Genomic DNA, 26,495 nt, shown 5'->3' on the forward strand with positions numbered 1-26,495 from the left:
TGAATAAATGAAGACTCGGCACACCACTTCTGAAAGGTAGCCGACCCCTGAGCTAGACAGTGCTAATAGCCATCAACAAAGACAATGGACCATGGAAAAGGTTTGTCCTCGCCTGGGTACCCTTCAGCCAGCCTATGAATAATGGCTGCTATGATTTAGCAAGACATGCAAGGGCATGTGACCAGACTACATGACACTGAACTCCATTTTGGTACCTGTATTTTTCCACAAACTGGGCTGGGAACTTAGCTTGGACAAAGGGTTCCCACCATAGGGAGTGTCTATATAAGGTGGGGAGTGACGACATGATTTGTCTTGACTCCCCCGCAACTCAACACCTGGAAGAACCTCTAAAAGACAAAAGACTTGGAATGGGCCAGGGGAACCCAGGCTGAACAGCAAAGGCCGCCTATGCCTCAAGAATTTGCAAGCCTGCTTGTATCATCAGACAGGGTGAGATATTGCTAATTCAAATCCTATCTGTCTAGTATATTAGGCTTAGTTTGCGGTTTTGTTTATTTGCTAGGTAACCTGCTTTGATCTGTTTGCTATCACTTATAATAACTTAAAATCTATCTTTCTGTAGTTAATAAACTTGTTTTATGTTTTATCTTAACCAGTGTGTTTTTGAAGTGTTTGGGAAAATCTCAGCTTGTTCCCCACATCAAGGGAAGCGGATTAATTTAATGAGCTTGCACCATATATATCCCTGTGCAGTGCAAGGCAGTATAATTCTGGGTTTATACTCCAATAAGGGTGCAAGGCTGGGGAGCTGGTGCTTCCGTAGTTGATCCTTAAATGGCTTCGGTAAAGCACCCAGGTAACTCAGCTGGATGTGTGGCGCCACCTGCTGTTGTGTTGGGTGACAACAGGGCCTGGAGAGGCTGGCTATTAGCAGCAGCAGAGCAGTGTGAGAGAGGCCAACCCAGGTGAATTGTTAGGGGGCACAGCGGTTCCAACGGCTCCCAGACTGCACCCCGGGGGTAACAACACATCACATCTACTTGTAGCTAAGAAACTGGGTATGACCAAAATTAGGGCATTGGTTTAAATAAAAAGTGAAGAGTATGTGCACAGAGTACATGATCTGCAACATTTAGCAATTTGGCCTCTCAAACAAATAGATGCTGCTGACTTGTGACTGAATCTAAACATGGTAACCATTAAATACCAGAAGCAAAATTTTAAGATGTTCTGTTCAATAACAAGGGGAATAACTAAAGGAGACACTCATCAGGCAGTGCTGGCTGATTTTAGTTTGTTTTTTCACAACTTAGAAATATAACCAATTTTTTTTTTCTACCACTGAAATGCAGCCACCTCTGGAGTGGTGGGTGATAACTATACTCCACATACACCACAACAGAACAAGGGTTAGGAAGAGGACATAAGGAAAAACATGGACTAAGTTCACACGCTAATGTGATTGTATGTGCTGGAATTTGGATAAGCTAGCCCTCGACAGGAGTGCGTGCACACCATGGGACCTTTTAACGACCACAATTGGAAACAGCTTCAAATCACATCTCATGTGAAATACTGCAAACCACCATGATACTGGGACATGGTTCAGGGGAACAGCGCCCTCAGTTTTCCTTGGAGTCTCATGTGCAGGAACATACTCGGCCCAAGCCACTTAGTTGGTGGCATCCAGTGAAACCACAAAGCCTGGGACCATATGGCAACAATTGCAAGCTTTCAACGAGGACACAGTTATGCCATGAACTGGAGGAATGCAATCTCTTTAATACCAGCTGAGTTATTTACATTTGCTAAACATACACCATTGCTCAAAAGAAGCAGCTGGTAGCCCACAGTGCTTGTGCATGCCCACTTGGGGGCTACATAGAATTAGGGCCCAGAGCCAAAGGAGGACAAAATTCTACATCTAGCAGTACCGTTTCTTTTCCCTCATCTCCTTCAGAAAAGTGTCTTAGGCAGCTTAGCCACAATCTACTGTCCCAATGGAGTGGAAGAGAAAGGAAGAGCTGGGGAAGCCATCTCATGACACTGGGAGAAATGTCTTCTCCCTTTTTCTGATGCAATAATGATCCCAGCGGAGCAGGTCTCTCACAGCAAGAGTTCACTCTGAGCCCAAACGGTTTCAGCTCCATGGCTGTCAGTGTGCAGGTCAAAGACCAGTGCTTCCTTTGCCCCTGAATGAGCAACTGTGCATGGAGGACAGGAGGTGGTGCTACCAGGCTGCGCACACTGCCTTTAGCATTAAATGCTTTAAAGCAGAAACACACCACATGCAACCCTTTTCCATTCTGCAGTTAGTGGGGGAAATACAAAAATCTGTTCACTTCGACTCAGCTCAGCTGGGCTGCAGGTAACCAGTGACTCTGTTGTGCATGGACAGTTAAGTTAGGCAGGAAATAAGAAAGTAGAGCATCCCAGCAGCACAGCAAGCAAGTTTACACATTCATGGGAGTTTTGAACATTGCTCTCCAGCAGGCACCATGCTAGAAGATTATTCCCTAAATAACCCTTTAGTACCCACGGTCCACCCAGCCCCTTCTCCCTGTCCCTTTCCTTTGTCTTTAAGAGGCGAACATAACAGAGAAAGAAAATAACTGAAAATAAAGAGTAGTGGTCTCACAATGGCAGCCCACCTAATCTGGGCACATGCTACCATCTCCCCCAGCAAGGGCATGAGCCTTCCATTCAGAATCCATGAGAACTCAGGTTCCTACAGAAAGAAGCTGGCTGGGGATACTCACTCGCTCGCTCCTTCCCTTTCCCATCTTCGTCTGCAGGAAGAGGAGAAAATTCCAGTTGAAAATATGAGCTTGCGCAGTAGCACTTGGCCACTGATTGAAGGAGAATGAGCACTTGGTCCTGGCTGAGTTAGCCTGCCCACGCTGCTCCAGAAAGGAGCTTGGATTGTGTGGGAGGGAGTGTTACTGTTCGGATCCAAACAGGTACTGATGCCCATTGCTAGCTTTTGGGAAAAGGATTGTCTCCGTCTTCCTGCCATGAGGGGGTCCTAGGAATCAGTGTTATGATTTTCCAGGGCAAACCCAGCCTCCAAAAGCCTTCTCCAGGTATCGAGCCATAGCCAGTGTCAGATGGTCATTGTGCAGGCCTGCCACCACCTGAATTCCCAAGGGAAGTCCCTCACTGCTCAAGCCCAGTGGGCACTGGGTGACAGGCAAGCCCAGGACATTGAAAACAGCTGAAAGAAAGAGAAGGGCAGATCAGAATAGACACAAAGTGCTCCATCCTTGGTCATGTGAGTAATCCATTCTCACCCAAGTCACTTGCTGTGGCCTCTGGAGAGTTCACAGAGTAAGCAGTGAGTTTGACCCAGTACAGACTGCAAGGAAAGTTTGAAAATGTTTAATCAAGATGGATGTTTTTCTAGAAGATCTGATTTAGTTCACACGGGAATTAATTTAGGGAAGTTTTCTGGCCTGTGTTATACAGTAGGTCAGACTAGATGATCACAATGGTCCCTTCTGGCCTTAGAATCTAGGAATCTGCCAATTTTAATGATAAATCTGCATATTGGAGCCTCCAACCAGCAGTATATCTCCAAGTGCCACTAAACTGTTTGTCTCACAAGGTCAAACTACTGCATCACATGAGATGACAACAGTCATGCAACATCACCACGGTGCATCAAAAGGTCATGACCTCGAGAGGCCCTTTTTCATGATGATGTTCTATACAGTGTCAAGTTGTTCCAAAACCACACTGCATCATAGTGCAACACTGAGACAAAGGGATTCAAGACTTGAGAAAGCCATGTCCATATCAATGGGGCAAATCCTGGAAATCTCAGGATGGGTGGCAATCCTTGGATGTTCGCTAGAAAGGGGCATACGTGATACAGTTTTAACACCCATCCTGTAAAGAGGACGAAGGCGACCAGTTAGGTTCCCTGATATGAGGGTTCCCATGCTACTGCAGTTACACTTTAGTCAAATGGACATCACCAATAGGAGGCCCAGAAATGCCATATGGATTTAAAGTGTGGTTGTAGACACTGCCCATCACTTAAAGGGTGGGGAGAAGCACCTGCCACAGGCTACGACTCCATTAGCAAGGTAACTGCCCCAATTAAAATGTCTTGGGGAGGGTCATCCACGCTGCTCTCTCCACCCACGTGAACCTGGATATAGTGTTGTGTTCAGATAGCACTTATGTGGCTCCTTCGACACAGAAGCAAGAACTCAAGAGTTCATCCCAAAGATAAGTGGGTTTCTGCTCCCACTCTTCTAAAGGTTTACTCTTCAATTAATGGGTAGGTGCAAGGGAAATGCCCCTGCAGAGTATCTGCACAAGTCTCCTGATGTGCAACCAGAAAAATCACATCTCAGAATGAGCTCTGCAGTAGCATCTACACTACTGTAGCCCCTAGAGGTTCTGAGAGGCCCTAAGGGGCATACAAAGGAGTAAAACAAAAATAGGCCTGCTCCAGAGAGCTCCCCATCTAGGAGTATGGGCCAAGGGACCACCAAAACAACCACTGCTTGGTACCAACTGCTTTGCGGCACAAGTGAGAGGCGCAGTGCATCCCGGGTGAGAAAGCTCTCCAGGGTGAGACAGCACATGGCTAGACTGCTCTCTCGAACCTGTGAATACATTTTCCCGATTTTTAAAAGGAAAGATTCTCATGAGCCCCCCTCCATGCCCCGCTTTTTTTGATTGCCCTCACTACTGGGAACAGGCCTTTTGAGATAGTGCAATGCTATCCAATTACTTCTGGCACATCTGAGATTGCCAGCTTTTCTCCCACCACTCAAGGGCTGCTCACCTGTATACGCAAAGTTGAAAGGCATCCCCAAGGGAGAGTAGTGCTTAGGTGCCACTATGGGGTGGGAAGGGTACAAAAGTATCCCATCAGTCCCCAGCAAGTTCATCATCTCAGTCCGCAGGCTGTGTCCCATGCTCACCAGCTTGGCATTCCCACCAGGGTTGAGTTTCATCAGCTTCTCTGTCAGTGCCAGGACTATAGGGCAACAGCACACACACATGCAGCATTATAGGGAGGCAAACAAGAGACAGCACATCACAAAGTGTAGTCTCCTTTACAAAGCACCGTGGGCAAATATCCCCTTCTTAGCAAGACTAGACACGGGAACATGGGAATTGCTCCAGGAGCAGGTGGGAGGAGACTGTCTCCCTCCTGGCTTGCATGTGGCTAGAGCAGGTGCTGCCTGTACATGCAGGATGATTGAATGTGACATTCCTCTCCATATTGACCAAAGAATCTGGGAAGATTATTACTAACTCCTTAATGTCTAAGACCCACATTTGTTACATGTAATGGCAAAGAATTCAAGGTTGAAAGGGTTCAAACAGCTCTATGTGAGTCACCTGGAGAGTTTTTGTGTTTTAAAGAGACCCATTCTAAATCTGAGTCAGAAAGAAAATACTCCTGTCTTCTCACAGTATCATCAGGAGCATGTCATCCCCTGCCCATTGAGATGTTCCCAGAAGCATGGACTGACCCAGATGAGAATCTAGAACAACCAGATCTTTGCATTCCATAATTTCTAGAAGATTATTGGGTCTACTTTTCCCCTGTGCTTCCCACAAAATCTGCCAGTATGAGACCACACCCTACAATACACTGTCCAATGTTTTATCTGATATAGTTTTAAATGACTCAAGCAATGAGGTTTCTGCCATTTCCCTCAGGAGATTATGCCATAGCCAGATAAACCTCATGACCTCAATATTCAGAAGTTTTTCCTAATATTCCATTTATATTTTCCTTTGCAAAGAATCATCCTAAATAATTCTTCTTCATCCTTGGCATTTGCATACTTCAAATATTTGCACACGCTTACTATATATTATTAGAAATAATTTGTACCTGTCTTGAGCCCAGAGAAAACCCAATCCAAAACTGGAACGAAGAGGCAACATTCCAGTAAAAAACTCAATAGCCAGAAAACAGAACTCCCACCCAACTCCATACCATAGCTACCAATATTTTCTATTCAGTCATATGCCACAAACATACATATCCTTTACCTCCTCCAAGTGCTACATCACTTATGGCACTGTATACGCTATACTATTTAGACAATCACTCATGCCCTGTTAAATGCAGCAATCTTTTGAGTGGAATGTGGCAACTGTGTATAACAGCACATCGCTATTGTCTAGGATAGGATGTGAAGGATACCTTTTCCAACTGGAAGAGCTGGGGAGGAATTTAAGGAGGCAGAATGTATTTACCCAAGTTGGAATCTGGCCAAACAATCATAATCTTACAAAGAGATCTGGTTTCATAGCTGCAGGCTGTAAATTAGGATTATAAACAAGTGCAAATTCATTTTAACTTGGGTTTATTTATTTTTTAAATGGAAAGCCACATTAAATGAGATGGCTTGACTTTACCAATGGCAGGGATGGTGTGCAAAGACATCCCCAGGAACCATTTCATCAGCTCCCACAGCGGCCATACGGGCTTCCCATGATCTCCAAGCAGGTCTGTGAACAGCTGTGCTTCCTGCAATTAACACATACATCACATCAATGCTGGCAGGGGGTTGTAGTTAATATGCATTGAGTGGTGGGATAAGAGAAAGCTCTGAACCCCTCATTATCAGCAGCATTATCACAGTCATCAGATTATCTGCATTCTCTGTGGAGCAGGGTGGGGAGACCACATACTGCACCAAAAGTGACCAATCCCCATCTATAGCTGAACAGAAAAGTATTGTTAAATACAAGACTCACATGGGGCATGGACAGGTTTCCTACGCACTGCTAAACCAACTGACAGGGCCCACCACATAAAGAAGAAAGGAGCAATTGAGGTGGTATATTTTTAGCTGGCAGGGAGATTTTGTATTGGCTGTGGGGAAATCCTCATCAGCAAGGAGAGTGCTCAACCACTGGCACTGTCTACTTCTGATGGTGTACCCCAGATGATGCAATAAGAGGGGCAGAAGTAAATATTTTTTATGGATGTTCACCGTTTTTACATGAAAGTTAGTGCTTTTCTCTCTTGATCTTGGGAAGAGGAAGATTGATGGAATGGGGACATGGCAGAGCTGCTTGGGATTGTGTCTTTCAGGGAGATGAACCTTTTTGCTATTTGCATATGTAGCCCATTAAGTATGCTATGGGATTTTGACATGAAATACTGTTGTACAGTGCTTGGAGCTCAGGACAAACACTAAGAAGAATCAGAAGTAATAAATAAAATGAGTGAGAGAGAAGATGGACACCAGCAATTTAAGCGAAGCACAGAGCAGGTAGGTATTATAATACAAAAGCTGTATCATACAGACCTGCCAATGAAAATTAACACTAACTTGCAGCACTGTTGACCTCTAAACCTCTATATGCTGGCTATTACATACATTATATATATATAGTGTGGATGATGTATGTATGTATTAAGCACAAATAGTGTTAAGAACAAATATCATAGCAGTTATATAACCTAACTTAGCTTATACTGTTCAGTTATAGTAAGTATCCCATAACACCTGGCATTAGCTGAAGTAAACCTTGGCTTAAGTAGATAGGAAAGCTATCAGGATCTATGAGTATTTTACCATAGCAACAGGAAGAGTGTTATTCTCATGGACCAGTACTGGAATGTGCCAAAGGAAGAGAACAAGACGTATGATTGTTCTACCCTGGTGCAAACCAAGAAGGAACCTTCACAGACCAGAACCTGGAATGCTAGTATCCAAAACAAAGATAACGAAAGGAACAGAACAAGTTAAGGAACTGCGACAAACTGATGGGTTGAATTTTAGTGACATGTAAAGGAATATGTAACTTGTAAAATCATCCTATAGATACTAACCAGCTGAAACATGTAACTCCGGGAGCAGACTTTCTGCGTAAAGTGACTGTAACAACGCTACATGGATCTGCTCCTGGAGACCAGTATCGCATAGAATCTTTTTCCTGTACTGTATTATTATTGGCTCATAGTAATAACCTGACTGACATTGGTTATTTGGTCTCGAGTGAATTTTATAACAAACAAGTGTTGTCAAGCAATTGCCTATAGAATTTATAAACAGCATCTTTAGTTTCAGTCCTGCCTGTCTCCACTTCCCAGCAGTGTTAATGCACTTCAGTCCTGACCCGCATCACCCCTCTGCTGCTAACAGTGAAAACAGTGAAAAGAAAGCAAGGTAGCTAGTTAGAAAACCACCTGCTTAGCTGCGTCTGTAAGGACTTGCACAGAAAAGACCAAAGCAAGAATGCTAAAAGGTGTCTCTCACCTGCTAGATCACTAGATTTACAGTCACCTCACGAGTGGCTGACGTAAGAGGATAATGCTTAAAGTTACACGAAGATAGAGGTGGAAGTGGGGAGCGAGACCGTGGAAGAAGAGAGGAGACATGCAGCTGGGTCCAAAACCTATCAAGCATGTACACGTCCCCCTCTCTCTCTACTGACAAATGACAGATTCCTCTCCGCTGCAATATGCTTGTGTCCTGGTCAGAATCAGACGCACCTGCCCATCACTGTCCCGGGAAGACATCATAGCAGACCAGATCTGGAAAGCGTACTTCATCTTGTGGATTGTTATATGCTGAACTTGGACCCCACACTGAGTCTCCAGGTGCTCCACCACCTTATGGAAATACAAGGGGAAGAGAGTATCCATCATGTTATGTGATATTTCACTACTCGCAGAAGCAATGAGAGATTGGTGGGTCTAGGTAAAGCTAAGGTAGCTAAGGCCAGTGGGCCAAACAGCCCACAGAGTTGTCACACAGGATGTGGAACCACCCCTATTTTTATTATTTAGCTGAGTACTACAAGTCCAAGGCATGTAAGTCTCCATATTCAAGGCCAACAGGTAGAGTCTGCTCCATTTGATGAAGATCTGATGTTCCCTAGAAAATTCCCATTGCAACTGTCAATTGAACAAAGTCAGGATACCCCAAAGCTAGCATCAAGGGGACCACAACAGAACAGGACTTTTTTAATATAGCATCTTTCATCATCAGGTACAGTGGTAGAACACTCTACTGGGCAATGACAGTGCGGGCAAAAGGGGTAAGGCATTCTACACACAGCTGTGGCTCAAGACCCACCCTTGGATTTTATAAACATTACATTTTTATGACTAGTATTATGGCTCTTTCCCTTCTAAAAAAATCCCAAATATAAACAAGGAGACTTATGTAGGTAAAATATAATTATCCAAACTGGAATTTGGCAAGAACATTGGACAGCCTATTCTTGTGTAAAGAATTCATGGCTTACTCTGCATGTATGACTTGTCCAAAAGCTGGACATTAGAACTGTCAGATCTTTAAAATTCAACATAAACTGGTACTAGAAATAAGTAAAAAGACCTGTTTAACATCTCATCTGAAGGACAGGACCTAAGCAGCAGTGTGCTGCTGGCTCAGCATTAGGTCAGATCCCATCTCTTAATGATGTATACAGTAAGTGCCAAGTTTCCCGAATACAACTCTGCCAATGCACTACAATCTCAATTTGTAATATGCCCTGGCTATTTCAGTCCTGGTCTCCTCTGTGCAGAGATTGACAGTGATGCAAATTATTTGGTAGTTTTATAATTTAACTCCTGGATGAAATCTGTGCCAAAAATTAAAAATTCTGCACACAATATTTTTAAAAATTCTGCAAAATTCTGCATATTTAATTTGTCAAAATAACATACTGTAATCATACCAGTATCAATTATTTTGGTAATTTATTTCAAAATACCTGTCAGCAAGTATGTCTGTAACAATACAGACCAAAAAAAAAAAAAAAAGATTCTGGTCATTTTTTTGACAAATAGATTCCTTACTAGGCATATTAATACAGAACTTGGAGTAATTCATTTAAATTACAATACAGAACTGTATTTCCTGCACCTGTCAGAAGCAGTACAAAGGCTTGGGAGTGTCAGGGGTAACGGAGGAGCTGAGGGAGATGGAAAGAGCCTGGAGTAAACCTGGAGAGTTGTTGGGTGTGGTTGGGAGAAGTATGGAATGGGTATTTTTTGGTGGGGGAGGGGGGAGCAGGATTGTTAGGGAGTTGGGGAGCCTCCTCCATGCAGACCCTGGCTGATCCCAAGCCTCTCCCATTCTGTCAGGCACATCTGCCCCTGTCCCCACACACTCCATTCCGATGGGTCTCTGCAGCCCCCACTCCCATTCAGCTCCTGGTTCAACACTTTCACCCCACTAGCTCCTAAGCCCATGCCCCAGTCTGTCCCCCTCACTAGCCATTCTGAACTCCAGTCTGTGATTCCCCCCTCCACAGCAGCCCCGTGTGCCCCACTCTGTCCTAATAGGCCAGGTGCTGTGATGAACTTGTACTCCTGGAGGAATTTTACGCCACTGCGCGCACACAGAATATTTTTTCTTCATGGGAACTGCTGTAGTTCCACCTTTTTCCACACCAGAGGCCACTGTGGCACCAGTACAGCCCGCTGCATTCATACTGTTGGCTGTTCTGGTGCCACAGTGGCCTCTGGTGGGCGAAAGGCAGAACTGCAGCATTTCTGGGGCAGAATGTATTTTCTACAGAAAAAAATAAAATTCTGCTGGACACATGAATTCTGCGCATGTGCAATGGTGCAGAATTCCCCCAGGAGTATATAATGTGAACAAACTTCCACTGGAGATTAGACAGTCAACCAAACTCATTTGGTTTATGACTTGCATCATATCTAAGGTTGCTAGTTGGTCACAGAAGTCACAGATTCCGTGACTTTCCAGGACCTCCGGGACTTCTGCAGTGGCTGGTGCAGCTGGCTCAGGGGCCGTCTGAGCAGTTTGGGCAGCCCCTGGACCAGCTGTACCAGCCATTGCTGGGGCAATCTCGAACCACCACGCCACTGCCCCGCCCCCAGCAGCAGCAGGAATTTGGGTGTGAGAGGTGGCTCAGGGCTAGGGCAGGGGCGCGGGAGGGGGTGAGGGCTCTGGGCAGCACTTACCTCAGAGGGCTCCCTGGAAGCAGCGACATGTCCCTCCCTCAGCTCCTAGGTTCCTGGCCAATGGGAGCTGTGGAGCCGGCGCTTGGGGCAGAGGCAGCGCGCAAAGCCCCCTAACCGCACCTCCATCTAGGAGCCAAGGGACAAGTCACCGCTTCCGGTGAGGCGCACGGAGCCAGGTAGGGAGCCTGCCATCCCCAACCAGTGGGGGTCCTGCGGTGCCTCCGAGCACCCGCAGTACCCTCCCCCAAGAGCACTCAAGATTTAGTCACGGGTATAAGTCATGGACAGGTCACCAGCTGTGAACTTTTGTTTACCACCCATGACCAGTCCATGACTTTTACTAAAAATACCCATGACTAAAATGTAGCCTTAATCATAGCTAACTTCAGGCCTCCTGCCTGCATGCTCTTGATTCAACTGATTAGCATCCCATTCAAAAGTACTAGCATATAAGGGCCACGATAAACAAGAGATGGAACAGACATAGGTAGAGCAGGTCATCTCTTATCCAACTGACTCTCTGAACCTTTCCCTCCAGGTTTGTCTACCATGCTTCTCACCATGGTATCTGAATGTCTGAATAACCAAGTCCCTCTTACCTTTCTCTGGGCCTGAAGAATTTCCCTGTCCACAGGGGACACGAAAACTGAACCACCATCATGCTCCATGCAATAGAATTTTACTTTCTCCAGTGACACCTTTTCATCCAGCTTCAGCCTGCGGTGGAAGGAACAATACCTGGGTCACCAGTCTCCATCTCCTGCTATTCCCTAGATGGAAACACTGCTCACACACTTGCTAAAGTTCCTCGGGAAGTTATACTACCTCTGTCATGTTAGAAAGGAGACAGTTGCTACTGACATACAAATACCTAGGTGTCGGCATCAAATACATCTGACTGCTTGCCTCAGTGTCACACACAATCACTGGGTCAGCAGTTTCCACATTTATTTTTTAAGTAAATCTTGGTCTCCCAAGATGCCTCTCCACATTAGATCACTCAGCCAACAGCAAGCGTTAGGAACAGCACTCAGAATGTGCATTGGACAGCTAGTGAGGAGGTAGACACAAAGCTGAACACGGACATGTAAAGGACACATGCAGCAATGAGCCAGTACAGGGGCAGAAGCAGGGTAGAAGAACCTACAAGGTTTTCCCCTGTTCTCACCACTGGTGCCTCTGCAGAAATAACTGTGGTCAGTTGGAAGTCTGTGCTTGTCTGCTGTCAGACTTTCAGTCTCTTCTCTTCCATGCAGGATAGGGAGGCCTCAGGGAGCAAAAGCACAGGCCCCCAACTGGCTAGTGTACTTTTGTCTGCTAGAATGAAAGGACTACACCTGAATGTGCTGAGGTAAGAGCAGGGAGAGGGATCCAAGAGCAGCCAGTAAGGGTCATGGTGGCTGGGATGAGGTGGATTGGCTGTAAAAATCTGGCCAGGAAGGAGGAAGAAGTAACCTATAAGATACTGTACAGTGACTGCATTTATTTTAAGCAATTTCCCAAGTTCTGAGCCCTGTGCAGAGAGCTATTCAAGCAGTATATTTCACTCCCACCAAAACTCTGCAGCAGAGGACTCCCTGTGTGAAGCTTCAAATAGACAGAATGTATACCACTCACAAGGGGAAGGGATGACTGCCTGTGAGGAGTCAATGCCTATGGCACTGGCACACAGAAGATCCAATACAGAGACTAATCCCAGGTGTCAGGTGCCAAGCTGGCACCGCTGCTGAAGGAGCAACTCTGTTGTGCAAGATGCTGCACGTTTGTGTCCCTGAGTTTTGCTATGAAGACTTAAAGATTTCTGCAACCTGAATTCTAAGACATCCCCCCTTGATAGACTAGTATAGGGTCATCCACCAGTTTGGACCAGTTGCTTAACATAGGGCACATGAAAGGAGTAATCAGAAATAATCAGATATATGCCTTACTGGCCAGAAAGGGTTGAGATCAACGATGAGTTTCACAAAGTGATAAGAACAACCTACTTTCTGACTCCAGGCCCAGCCATGACCCTCAACATGGGCTTCAGGTCCTCAGCATAGCGACACATGGGACCCGTGCACAGGAACTCCGTCCGCACCCCCAGAGCATTGGGGAACTGACCATCATTGGGGACCACTCCTAGAAGCACAGAGGCACATGAGTTAGTCATCACATGGCAGAGTGCATCTTTGCAAACACAACTTCAGCCAAGGTGATTGTCACAGGAGAGCTGCCCTTGGGATTCCTCCATGTGAGAGCACCATTCACATGCTCATATGATTCACATGCCACTTGGAGGGAAAAGTTCACAGCTGAAACAGACCAGAGCAGCATGCCACTTGGCTGCTTACAGTCCAGCCACACTAGATCATCCAGCCACTAAGTTACTTGACAGAGCCTCATGGTAATGAGAGGCTCACAGAAAAATGAGAGGCTGTAGCTACAAGAACACCCAGCCATTTTGTTGCTGAGTCAGAAACACTGACCCCGTCAATGTCTACTGCAAGGATTTGGTATCTAGTGCGTCAGGTCTGATGTCACCATACTTTCCCTGAGTTTGACTCATAAGAACCGCCACACTGGGTCAGACCAATGGTCCATCTAGCCCAGTGTCCTGTCTTCCTACAGTGGCCAATGCCAGATACGTCAGAGCGAATGAACAGAACAGGGCAATCATTGAGTGACCCATTCCCTGTTGGCCAGTCTCAGCTTCTGGTTCCTAAAATATAGGAGAAAGGGTCTCTAACTTCTCAGGCCAAATTCATCTCTGGTGTAACTCCACTAGTTTCCAGGGGCTTACACTGGGGAGGAATTTAACTTCCAGCATCCAACAATAAGCTAGTACTGAAAATCCTCTCTCAAAAAGATACATATACATCACAAGGGGGCACACGGAACACCTCCCCCCACACACCCACACTGATGCCTGTGGTTACCCTGCCAGTGGGAAAACATCCAGTGTCTTTGCTGACAGGGGGGAAAGAGAAGATGCAAATTTTCAATCCTGGACACTTGGTACCTGTGGTGGGTTTATGTCCAAAGACTCCATTGAAAAAAGCAGGCATCCGAATGCTGCCGCCGATATCTGAGCCCACCCCGATTACGGAGCAGGCAGCTCCCAGGACGCAGCCTTCACCACCTGCATGACAACAAAAGCCAGAGACATCACTTTTCCCTATGCCCACTGCGTAATGCTGCCTTCATGCTCGCCGCTGTGGCAGCCAGCTAGCCTGTGGCAGAACAAAGGAGCTCTGCTTGCTCTCCCTGCAAAAAGTCACAGAGTTTAAGGCCACAAGCGATGATCAGATCTGGCCTCCTGCTTATCACAGGCTGCTAACTTTCACCCAAAAACCTCCAAGCTGAGCCCTATTACTTCTCCTATTTCAGTCCTCAGGAGACTAAACTGTTGGTGCCACAGGCAGAGACCAGGAGAGACCAAGGTGCCACCAATGCCCGAGGCCCATGTGAGGGCAGGGAATTAAGTGACATACTCTCAGATGAGCCTAACAAGTGATCCACACCTCATGCTGCAGCAGCAGGAAAAACCTCCCATAGTCCCTGCCAATCTGACCTGGGGGAAAAATTCTCCATGACCCCAAATCTGCTGATCAGTATGACCCTGAGCATGTGGGCAAGACACTCCAATCAGGCATCTAAAAAAGCCGATTCTCTAAACTTCAGAGCACTGACCCACTGGCATTGCAGCAACGAGCTGGTACAGAGGCAGAAGCAATGTAAGAGAACCTGCAAGATTCATTCACTCACTCACTCACTCACACACAGTTCCATCCCCTGGTGCCTCTGCAAAAATAACTTGTCAGTTGAAAGTCTGTGCTTGTATGCTGTCAGACTTTCAGCCTCTTCTCCTCCATGAAGGATAGAGAATCCACCCAGTCCAGGTGGTCCATTTCCACCTAGGAAGAATCTCTGTTGCTTCAGAAGAAGGCAAAAAAACCCAAAAAAAACCCAAAAAAACAAAAAAACCAAACAAAACCAGAATGCACCAATTGCGCATAGGGGGGAAAAAGTCCCTCCTGATCCCTGCAGGCAACTGGCTGAAGCCCTGAAGCTTGAGATTGGATTATAGTTATTTAAATGCAGAACTGCGAGTCTTATGAGTATGCTGAGGGCAATGCAGGCAATCCTGTTCTCCCCAGGGTCCAGGAAGAAGGGAATTAACATGGAGACCCAGATTACCAAGCCAGAAGGGACCACAACTGTCCACCACAAATCCCACGAACCTAGCTGCAGAACATCTCCCAGCAGCTGAATTAAAACATATCTTTTAGAAAGACAGCTAATATTGTTTTAAAGACTCTAAGCAATGAAGAGTCCACCACTCCCACCAGTCAGCTGTTCCAGCCACCCTCACTGCCATAGGAAATTGCATCCTATTTCAAGGTTGAATTTGTCTAACTTCATCTTCCAGATGCTGGGTCTTGTTATGCCTTTGTCAGCACGGTTGAAAAGCCCCCCATTTTCAGACCTCTTTTCCATGTGTAAGTACCTATACACGGTGACCAAGCCACCCCACTCACTACGTTGTCTTCGAGAAACAGAACAGACTGAGCTTCTTAAGCCTCATAACATAAGGTTTGTTTTCCAGCCCCTGGATCACTTTTGTGCCTTCCTTTGAACTCTCTCCAGTATTTCCACAGCCTTTTCTTGCAGTGAGGATCCTAGATCACTCTTCTTTTCTATTCTAGCAGTAGTCTTACCAATGCCGCATACAGAGGTAAGATCTTTACTTTTACTTGATGTTTGCCTTTTTATACATCCCTACATCACATTGGTCCTTTCTGCTCAGCACTGCACTGAGAGCTCATGTTGAGGTGATTATCTACAATGACCCCTAAGTCATTCTCTGAGTCACTGCTTCCAAGACAGTCTCCCATCCTGCAGATGTAACTCACATTCTTGGAAGCCAGATGTATTATGGTGCATGTGGCTGTTCTGCATCCCCATCTTCTCCCATAAGTCAGCCACACTGGATGCATTCATCCTTGGCTCCTCCACTCTCACAAGCCTTACGCAGGATTTTTCTGCCCCAGCCCCACCTCCAAAAGAACCCTGATGACAAAGATTTCTGGGGTTATAATTACCATTGTTTATATATATTACAGCAGTGCGAACCTGCCCCAACCGAGGACAGGCTCTATTGTGCTAGGAGCTGTACATACACAGAGTAAGAGAGACTGCTTCTGCTCATAACAGCTTCTCCTTCTCTCTTCCACTGAGTGACTTTCTTTCACTCTTTGCTGACATCTCCTTCCTGCCAGCCAGCAATCCCCCATCTTCCATCTTAATTCACTGCACTCAAAACCAGACACTAGCTTCATGCCCTAAGCTGTTGAAGGCTAGAAGTACTTTCTGTTGAGGCAGCATATCCTGCCCCCAGAGACATGAGGAGCGCCCCTGAAAGCCACTGCGTCACTCAACAGCAACCCCTCTGGTCAGTTCTGAACACCCTCCAAATACAGTCTTGTCTACACCTGCTCAGCCAGAAGGAGTGGGGCCCAAGTGTGGGCCAGAGGAGTGAAAGATAATAAGGTGATCTCTCAGGACTCTGCTAGAACCACTCTGGCAGTGATAACCAACCATCTGAGTGGGGAGCAATCGCGCACACAGATGGAACAGGAGCCTCCAGCTACACACGCACAAGGGGACCAGTGGGAGAAGAGCAGCTTCTTGCCGATGCGATTTGCCCAATTTGTATAAACATGTCAGAACTACTCATTGATGCCAGCATGAAGCTACTCCAGCAAGGAAGCCCAGAAGTGACACCAGACGGGAAGTAGAGGAGATATCCGTCACTGTTCAGTGCAACTGCATCTCCCCTCAATCATGCAGAAGGACACACACTCTCAGGCTTTCAGCTCCCCGTTTCCTTACATAACCCTTAATTTGAGGTGAAACCTCAGCACAGGTGATGTTCCCTTTTTTCTGAACTTCCTGAAACCTTCTCCTATACACTGCAAGGGTCAGCTCAAACCTTTGCAACAAAGCTTGCTTACAATGATCATAATCTTTATAGTCCTTCCTTCACATAAGGGTAAAAGTGTCCAAGGCCTTTGTCCCAGACAGCAGAGGAGCCAGGTGCCATGTCCACCTTCCCCACCTTATTCAATTCACACCCCTTTTCAAAAGGATGTAGGATCCACGTCATCACACTCCCTATGTTGAGCAAGTAATTTGGAGATTACACCACCCATGGGGACAGGTAACTGGGGACTGGCTACACCTACTTGGCTATGGTTCTGCTGATGCAGTTTCTTCAACTCGATCTGATATTGGTACTCCCTGTCCTCTTCTCTCACCTCATACTGATGCTGCTTCTCCCTCTTTTCTCTCTCTCACGGACACTGCTGCTCCCAGTCTGCAAGCTGCTGGTTTCCACACACACTTGATCCCTCTCTAGCTGGAGCTTGCCTGGCTCCAGATGTTGGGCTGTCCACCATTCCTGTTGCAGTGGTGTTCTTGGTCTGGACAGAACACAGTTGCTGTATCTGTCAGTCTCATCCCTGCTTCTCTCCAAGGTGTTGGCTCCAAGACTCTCCCCATCTGCTAGGCCCTCTGCCAGCAGGCTGGAGGTTCTCTTCAAACTTGGCATTGTTTCTTGACTGGTCTTTAGAATAGAGCAAATCAACTCACTATGAGTTTGTTCTGTCTTCAAGCTGATCTCTGCATAGCTCAATCAGCCCATTTGTCTGCAGCTGTTGACAATCCATTTTCCCATCTCTCTTTTCACTATTCCTTTTCCCAAAAAGACTTTTTTCTCCTCTGTGCTTTTCCTTCTATAGAACTTGCTTTTACTGCACTTATGCAAGTCACACTGTTACAGTTGCCATCACTGCCACCACAGATGTCACAGGTCAGTGCAACTGCCCCTATATTTCTCCCCTGGGGTCCAGTGAGGGCATCCACTCTCAAGCTTCCAGCTCCCTAGAAGTTGCCTATCTTCAGTGGAGACATGTATCTTTCTCCCTCCAGACTGGGGCATCCAGGGTGAACAGTTCCCTGCCTCCACTGTGTATTTCCCAGCACAGACAGTCGACCTAAAAAAACCTGCTTGCTTTCTCTTCAGAGACTGATAACTGAGGGACTATTACAGATATAAGTTACGACACAGCACTTCCAATGCAAATCTACTTTATTCTTAAGGCAAAAAGCATTACAGAGAAAACATTACAATCAATAAAAGAACCTTCATGCCTACTAATAAGCTTACCAGTGATCACCTCACCCTCGGGGTTTCTTTGTGGTTACAAGTTCACCAGAGCTTCAGCACAGAACAAGCAAACGGTCTTATGAGGCCTCAAAGAACCAAGTCCTTCCAATCCTCCCCTAAGGATCCTGGCCATTTGCTGGATCAGGCAGAAGGTCCTGAGTCATTTAAAAATCAGGCTTTTATCCAGAAGTCTTTTTTTTGTCTGTTCATCACAGGAGAATCCAGTTTGAACCACTCTACAGGGAGTCCTCAGACTTATGACACAATTTGTTCCTCAGAATTGTGTTGTAAGTCGAAACGTTGTAAGCCGAAACCGCTTTTCCCATAGGAATCAATAGTATAAAGGGGGATTGGTTCCTGAACCAAGGCTTGATACACTATTTTCACCACAATAACCCAGATTTTTGTACTAAATGAATTATAGATGACTAATGTAGCAATATCAATGTTTGGTAAACAGCATTCAAATAAATGTATAAAATCACATATGCTTTGACTTTCCAGAACTTTTTGAAGGGCTCTTGGCTGGGGGCTTCTCTGAAGTCTGGGCTGCAGGTTTCTCTGGAGTCTTCTCTGGTATCTTAAAGAAAGTGTCTAAGGTTTGGACAAATGTTCTCCTCTTCTCCTTGTAAATTTCTCTGTAGCAGCTGTACATGTTGGATATGCCCCTATTCACAGATGCACTGCATTCAATGATGGGAGACAGGCTAGGCAGAAAGCCAGGGAGGCAGGCAGCAAGGCAGGCGGCTGCTCAGAATGCCGGCAACATACTATGCACAATTGGGCTTGCTTTTTACAGAGTTGCTTGTAAATAACTTCGTGGTTGTATTATAATGAATGGAGCTGGAAGGGGTCCCTTGCAGTCGCTTGTCTGATTGGCTTCCACGGCCAGAGTAGCTTGTTGCCAGGTAGCCTTGCTGCTTGTTTTTAATTGGCTCCCGGCCCCTGGCTCAGCCAATCAGAAAGTTTGAACAGTGACATCGAGATTGGCAGAGGCTCAGCATGTGATGTAGGCTGTTCTCCCTGCCGGCTTTCATCATAAGGGTGAAACGAGCGTCATGGGGCGAAACAACTGAAAAGCGTCGTAAGTGGCGTCAGACGTAAGTCGGTCATCGTAAATCCGAGAACTCCCTGTATGCATATCTCTCCCGGGGGGCTGGGGTGTTCTTCAAGGGGTGATGCCAGAGGAAGTTCATTAGCATACCCCCTCGCTACTAGAGAAGGTACATACAATGCCACACCATCACATTACATGGGTGCATTTTTAATACAATATACTCAAAAGGTAGTAACCCTAATTCAATATGGTTTAACTTAATTCAAAAAATGTATCTTAATTCCATAACATTTGCTCGGGATATTACAGTCTGTCACAATGCCCAATAGCCAAAACGTTCACCTTTGAATTCCCATCGTATCAGATTGCCCACATGCTATATGACAGCTATGTTTGTGGCTAACCAATTAACCATCTGCAGAGCTTTTAAAGTACAAAGTGATCAACAAGAGGAATTTGGCAAACTCATCTGTGCACTACCGTATTGGCTTCCTGGATCCTCACCTGAGCTGCCACCCACGATCCTTTGCAGGTCATATGGGTTGTTTGTTCTGCCATAGACATTGTTGCTAGACTCATACCACATACACAGCTCACTGCAATTGGTCACACCCAATGGAATTGCACCAGCTTGCTTTAACCGTGACACCACCAGAGCGTCTGACGTGGAGATCAAGTTGCGACGGCTAACCAGGCCAGAGGTGTTTGGCATCCCTATGGTGACAAGATAAAAACCAGATATAGTGAGTCAGAGCAGGGCCGGCTCTGGCTTTTTTGCTGCCCTAGGCAAAAAAGCCACCCGCCGCCCCCCCCCGCCGACCTCCCACAGCACGGCAGGGGAGGGCGCCCAGCCCGGCCGCGGGCCCACAATCCCCGACCGGCCAGAGCGCCGGGGGGAGGGCGGCGAGCCCGGCCGGGGCCCCGCTCTCCCCAACCGGAGCGCCGGGGGGAGGGCGGCGAGCCCAGTCGCGGCCCCGCTCTCGGGCCGGAGCGCCCCGCCACGCCGCTCCCCTCCAGGCACCGCCCCAAGCACATGCTTGGTGGGCTGGTGCCTGGAGTCGGCCCTGGGTCAGAGATGCAATAACAATCCCCTTGAGATTACAAGCTATGCCAGTGTGAGATCCTATGGATGGGCGATCATTCCATATGCTACCAAGATCCAGAAGGAGGTCTCATCCCCATGAAATAACAAGGGCCTCATCCTGCTTCCATCCCCAACAGACCAATACTGATTTTAGGAGAGATCGCCAATTCCCCAAACCCAGAGACAGCATGCCTGATACCCCCAAATCCCCTAACAGTGATGCTTGGATCCACATCCTCCCGCCCCAGGGAGAGGAAACCTTTCAAAAATCCCTATCTTGGCGCTCGCTCCGCTGGGAATAAGACTGCTATGCAATCTGTGTCACAATCCTGATACAATCTGGAGAACACATAGAAGTACATCTCCTTCCTATGAAGAACTCATCAGCAATAAGATAACCTTTCAGAACACTATCAGGACACTAGATCGTAACATGCAGGGAATGTTTTTGCTATTTATTTTGATTAGTAAAAGGGCACCTAACCCTGAGCTCTCACATTTCAAACAAAACAATTGTAAAAATATGAAAAGATCAGAATGAAAAACAAAATCTAACTAATCGGCGCCTACAGAATGTAAACAAGACAGCTAAGCACACTTACCAAAATATGCCACCCCCACACCATAACACTGCTGCTTCTATCTAGTGAAGAAACTAGTTAATAATCCCTTAGACAATCTGCACTTCAAAGGGGTTCTGATCTCCTTACATATAATTGGGGTGCTCTGTGCACTCCCAGGTTCCACACATGGAAGGAGGGCAGAATGGCCTGGAAGACATCTACTGTGCACACTGGGGAGGATAAATGCAATAACTCTTAGGGCATCAAGTGAGTTCATTTGTGAAGTTCAGCTACATGGGTATTTTACAGTTATTTACAGAACACCTGTAAAACCAAAGTGCTGGGCAAGGGATACTAACCACTGATCTCAAATATTTTAATGTGCCTATCTAGTATTAAAAAAAAAAAAAAAACTAACAGAACAATGATCAACAAAAAAGACACAGACCTGACCTGAGTGACCAATGACTAGCAAATGAAAAATTAGGCTACAAAAGGAGAGAACCTCAATGCAGTTGAGCAGGAGGTATTGAGATGGCACTGAAAACGATGGAATAAGAGGAAATGAAGAGTGTTGCGGGAGGTGGTCCAGGGAAACTCATGCTAGGAGGGAGAATGCAAATATTTAGGGAGCAATGGCTGAACTTCAATGGGCCAGTTAACATTCCCACACAGTGGATCTAACACAGTGCCATGCAAAGGGGAGAGGAAAGAGACTGACGGGAAGAAGCTGTTTGCAGTGCTGTTGTAGCCATGCAGGTCCCAGGATATCAGAGAGACAAGGTGGGTGAGGTAATCTCTTATTGGACCAACTTCGGTGTAAACTCAAACACAACAGAAGTGGGTCTAACAAGAGATATTACCTCCCCCACCCTGTCTCTCTCAAGAGGCAGTTGGATTCAGTTTAGCTGGCTCCACCACTTTGGCCTCCATGTCAAAGCCACGACCCTCATGAGAAAGGAGCAAACTGACAACAGGCTGCAGAGTAACTCCAAACAGCAGCTTGTAAAGCCTGTGTGTATACGCACCATGCAGCGCAAAGGCCTCCTTGACGGTGAAAGGAACCCCCAGGAAGGGAAATTTTTCCTGCAGGGAATCTTCATCTCCATGACCTTCCGAGAGCAGTTTGTCAACATGGTGGGCCTCTTGAAGAGCTGCATCGAACCTGAGGGGAACGGTTGGTAAGGAGAGGGAGGGGAGAGAAAACTGGTCAGTCTCTGACTGGACTCAGATGAACCCCCAGTCCATCTCTAACCAAATCCCAACCAACATCTGAGTGGGCTGATCAGCCCTTTAGATGGGGGTGGAAAAGAAAGAAAAGGACTTGGTGAAAAATAAGTAGGTTAATGTGTTAAAGCAGATAGGTTGTAAAGGAAACAACATGAAGCAACCCATTACTCATTTCTCTACCCCCATCACTATCCCTAAACCATGGTGAGCCTTTCTCTGGCCAGCTCCTGAACAAGGGAGAGGGTGGGGAGTGAAGACAAAGGACCAGGAATCAGGAAATCTGGGCTCCATTCCCAGCTCTGCCACACACTCACTGTGTGAGCTTGGCTGAATCCCTCATCTGTAAGACAGGGGATTTGGGGCAGTAAGTTTATTAATATTGGTATAATGCCTTGCGATTCTCAGAAGAAAAGAGGTATATGAAGTACAAGGCAGATTGCCACCTTATTTCAATACTTTTACAGATATAGATCAGGCTGCTCCCACACAATGAATGACAGACACACACACCAGAAATTGGTAACCTAACCAGTTCTACTTTTTTCAGAAAATAATTGAACACTGTATATGTCCTATCTATGCTACATCTTTAGGGTAGACAGACCTGCAATTAAATGCATTCACCACTAGGTGTGATTGGTCCCCAAATATCATAACATCCATTCATCAATAGCTAGAGATGAACTACCCCAAATTTCTGTGTTTCTTCTGCATGTGAGTCTGAAAAAAGGATGAATGAACTAGTCCCAACAAAGTAAGAACCAACTTGAACATAGATGCAAACCCTGAAATGAATCAGCTGCCTCTGTTTCCTAGAACCACTCGGAAGCAGCAGAATACCTGGGAGACACGCCATGCTCATGGCATTTCTAGCCTCACTGGAATTAGAAAGTACAGTATTCTCACCTGGAAGCTTGTGTTTGCAGGACTTCTGTGACTCAAGTGACACAGAAAAGTTCTGTCCATCAATACTGTAAGTAATTATTCAATTAGAATAGAGAATTAAGATAATTTACACACACACACACACACACACACACACACACACACACACACGTCACAAATTGTAAAATGATTAGACTGATTTAAAACTATTCTGGATTCTGCCTGTGAAAGGCAAGAAAAAAATCATTCATATTTTTCGCCTCTTCCTTGTTGCAAAGGAGTACAGGGAGGGTAAAGAGAAATGGAGCAAATATAAATAGCTGCAAGAGGCTCAGTGAATTCAGGGCTGGTATAAAAAGGTATAAGGTTGATAGCCCTGAATCCTCTATTTAACCATGGAAACAGTGAGAACATGCTGTGAATGTTAATTGTTTAAACAGTTCTCACTGTGTTTTATGAACAGAATGGCCTCTGTCTTGTATTCCAACACTTCTGATCTGGAGAATGATCACTGATAGTTACATATTACTGGAACATGTATGATCCATTAAGGCCACAGTCACTTGGTCAAGTTTAATTACTTGCTAGGTGTATATTGCTTATAGTTACAGAAAATGTCAGCGAAGAAAGTATGTACTATGAGCAAGAAGAACAGAGCTCCTCCACCTATCACAACCTCCCCAGGACTCAGTGACAATTACTTTCACCTAAACTATGGGTTAATCTTGCAATTCTAACAGATGGTTGAGGCATTCAGCACTGATTCGTTGCATAAGTCATGTCTGGTTGACAACTCACTCGGTCCTAACATACCCCCTCCCCCAGCAAGCATGACATGGGGGGTGGGGAAGGTGATCACATTTGGAAAGGTGAAGAACCTCACATGGAGGCTGGTTATCTTGCCCTGTTGCCAATCATGGCTTGTAACAGCTGCTAAACTGGACTCTAGAAAAGTCCATTTCCCACCTTTCCCCTGGCTCACCTGGCCTTGACAACTGCATTGACAAGCGGATTTATCTCCTCAATCCTCTTGATATAAGCCTGAACAACGTCAGTGCATTTCACCTGCAAAAGACGATAATAACAGATACAACTAGGACCGGGTGGCTGGACAGAGGGCGAGAGGGAGGCTGCTGGTCACCAGGATGTTCGGGCAATTAGAGATTTGAGAAAAAGAAGAGAGGGAACTAAATTACTACTCTCCTGGGACTGCCTTTCAGTTCCCTTGAGCCCCTATATCACAGTTCACTGGGTGGCGGTCACTTACCTCCTTCACCGCTTCACTTCCCCCAAAACACCCATGCACCCCAGTAACCATTTCCCTGGAATTCCCATTCAAATGAATAGAAAGTCAGGATCTCTCCATTGCAAATTCAATACATAGGGTTCAGCTAGCCATTATAGAAATGCAGCCACCACGGTCTCTCGCTACAGATCACTTAGGAACCCTACACCACGGATCAGAATAAGAAGCATGTCCAGCTTAAAATGGCATGGGGAATCGGTGGAATGCAGTGACAAGAGATGGAATTTAGCCAAGACACTGAGGTTTACACTGCAGTCTCTGGATGTTGCACTGCTCTTGTTAGGGTGAACCTGTTACTTCTGCATTGTATGTTGACACATTCCCCCATCAAGGCATGCCTCCATTGAGAATTATATGACAGGTTCACTTCCCCTATACAGAATTCCCAAAAGTCCCTCGTCTCTCAGAACTGCCTATATTTCAAGGATTATTCTGCCCAAGTGGGACTATGTACTGTCCTGACCAGGAGAAAGGGATGGCTTGTTTTGCCAAGGCCAATCAGCTCATTACTAGAGGAAAGAAGAGGTCTAGCTGGCAGTTTATGGAATTCATATGTTCCACATGATCAGCCCTCCAGACAGCCCCTCCTCCCACCTACTATTGAGTCAACAGACTGATCATGTCAGCCAGATCTCTTTCTCCCCAGCAGATGTTCAGGATGATCTATCAGACAAAAGGAAGAAGAGAGAACTAGTCCTTTCCCATAGGAGAGTGCACCTGGATGGCTCCTGGCCAAGGCAGCCTGATCTGGGACCTGGTGCCCCTTTTGTCTGTATTCTCTCCTGGTGCTGAGAAAAGCCCAGCAAAGGGATGAAATGGGACAGCCCTCACCCCGCACGCATATACCCCATCCCACAGTACACACCTGGCACTAGGACTCCCACCTGTTACCCACAAGTGCAGCGCCAGGTATATAGAGGGTGCCCCCCACCCCAGGCAGGCACGATGCCAAGCTATAGAGAGGATCTCCCCCACCTCAGCGGGGCAGGAGGGTGAAGCGAGTGTATGTAGCGGGTCCCCCACACACACACACCCGGGAGGGGCAAGAGAGGGCGGGGAGCGCAGCGGGTCCCCTCTATCCCGGGGCTGCCAGAAGGGAGCGGAGCGCACAGCGGCCACTTCACTGCGGCGCACGAGTCGGAAAGCTAGGCAGGGAACCCAGGAGTCCTGCCCTAAGGGCGCCCCTCCCGGGAGGCGAACTACAAATCCCAGCAGCCCCCGTCCCCCCGCTCTCACCTCCCGGCGGCGGATGCGCCGAGCCAGCTGCCTTGCCGACAGCAGCAGCAGCGGCTGGCCCGGCGGTGGCACACAGCGCGCGGGGGGCGCCCCGGCCGGCGGGGGCAGCGCTGGTGGCTTGGGGGCGAGCGCCGCGGAGGCGCGCGCCGCCAGGCTCAGCAGCACGAGGAAGGCGCGCGACAGGAGCCGCAGCAGCAGCACAAGGCAGCGCTCCGCGCGCGACAGCGCCATAGCGAGGCAGGGGCAGGAGGGGGACCCACAGTGCAGTGCGCGGAGCCGCCGCCTCCACAGTCCGCAGGCTCGGGGCGGGGGAGCTGGAATGGCACTGCCCCGCGGGGCGGGGCAATAGGAAGCACACCCCCTAGGGAGGGGCGAGTGCTGGGGCACTGCGGGGAGGGAAGGTTACAGTCGAGGGGGGAGAGGTGTGTTAGAGGCTTATCAAGGGGGGAATCCCCAACGCTGGACAGTACCCACCGACTATCCCCTGGTCAGCGACACCTTTCCTCCCCCCCCTCCTCCCGCAGCCATGGTCTGCTGCCAGGGCAACCCACACACACACACCAGGGACAGCACTGCGGTGGCAACCCCCTGACCAGGTCTGGCACTGCTGGAGTCACTGCCCACCCCCACCCACGTGTAAAAATTCTGTCCTAGGCCTCAAGTCTCGCTAGTAACTGAGAGACAGTATTGCCAATGCTCTGATACTACAGCGAGGAACGCATTATAAGAACCTAGACCAGGGGTCTCAAATAATTTACCTTAGGGCCAGTGACCGACCTCAAATCCTCCCAGCGAGCCAATAATGTCACTGAAGACGGTGATCAGAAAAGAAAATGTTTATAGTGTATGTTTATTTCGAATTTCTTAGAAATAATAAAACTGTTATACAACTTTATACAATTCTCTGCCTGCCAGAGCGTTTTTAGTGTTTGCCAGACACCTGGCAACATTTCAGTTCCGTCAGTTTGTTGATGTTTGGCCTCAGTGACTGAGCAGTTGAAAACTTCAGGATTGCAGCAAGGTGTGCATC

At 47.0% G+C, this 26,495-nt stretch overlaps 1 protein-coding gene across 2 annotated transcripts; it reads right to left on the minus strand.

The window, feature by feature from the left end:
• On the minus strand, window positions 1-25,711 carry FAAH2 (fatty acid amide hydrolase 2). Of its 2 annotated transcripts, XM_034781563.1 has the most exons (11): window positions 25,466-25,711; window positions 23,906-23,988; window positions 21,837-21,973; window positions 19,666-19,875; window positions 13,896-14,015; window positions 12,880-13,015; window positions 11,494-11,611; window positions 8,447-8,566; window positions 6,358-6,469; window positions 4,763-4,957; window positions 1-3,178 (listed from the first exon to the last, which is right to left on the minus strand). In XM_034781563.1, the coding sequence occupies exons 1-11, from the start codon at window positions 25,694-25,696 to the stop codon at window positions 3,003-3,005; spliced, it is 1,638 nt and encodes a 545-aa protein (XP_034637454.1). In that variant the 5' UTR covers window positions 25,697-25,711; the 3' UTR covers window positions 1-3,002. The 2 variants fall into 2 exon arrangements, with proteins under 2 accessions (XP_034637454.1, XP_034637455.1); XM_034781564.1 differs by lacking the exon at window positions 19,666-19,875.
• Between the last annotated feature and the right edge of the window lie 784 nt (window positions 25,712-26,495).

Source organism: Trachemys scripta, chromosome 9, assembly GCF_013100865.1.
Source record: "Trachemys scripta elegans isolate TJP31775 chromosome 9, CAS_Tse_1.0, whole genome shotgun sequence".
Taxonomy (NCBI): domain Eukaryota; kingdom Metazoa; phylum Chordata; order Testudines; family Emydidae; genus Trachemys; species Trachemys scripta.

What these genes read in the sequence shown, in the direction of transcription:
- FAAH2 (XM_034781563.1), bottom strand. Translation starts at nt 25,696, where the DNA reads ATGGCGCTGTCGCGCGCGGAGCGCTGCCTTGTGCTGCTGCTGCGGCTC. An exon ending in GGAGGCCTTTGCGCTGCATG is followed by an intron (nt 19,876 to 21,836) that starts GTGCGTATACAC and finishes TTGTCACCATAG; the next exon opens with GGATGCCAAACACCTCTGGC. An exon ending in TTTCAACTTTGCGTATACAG is followed by an intron (nt 3,179 to 4,762) that starts GTGAGCAGCCCT and finishes TCTTTCTTTCAG; the next exon opens with CTGTTTTCAATGTCCTGGGC.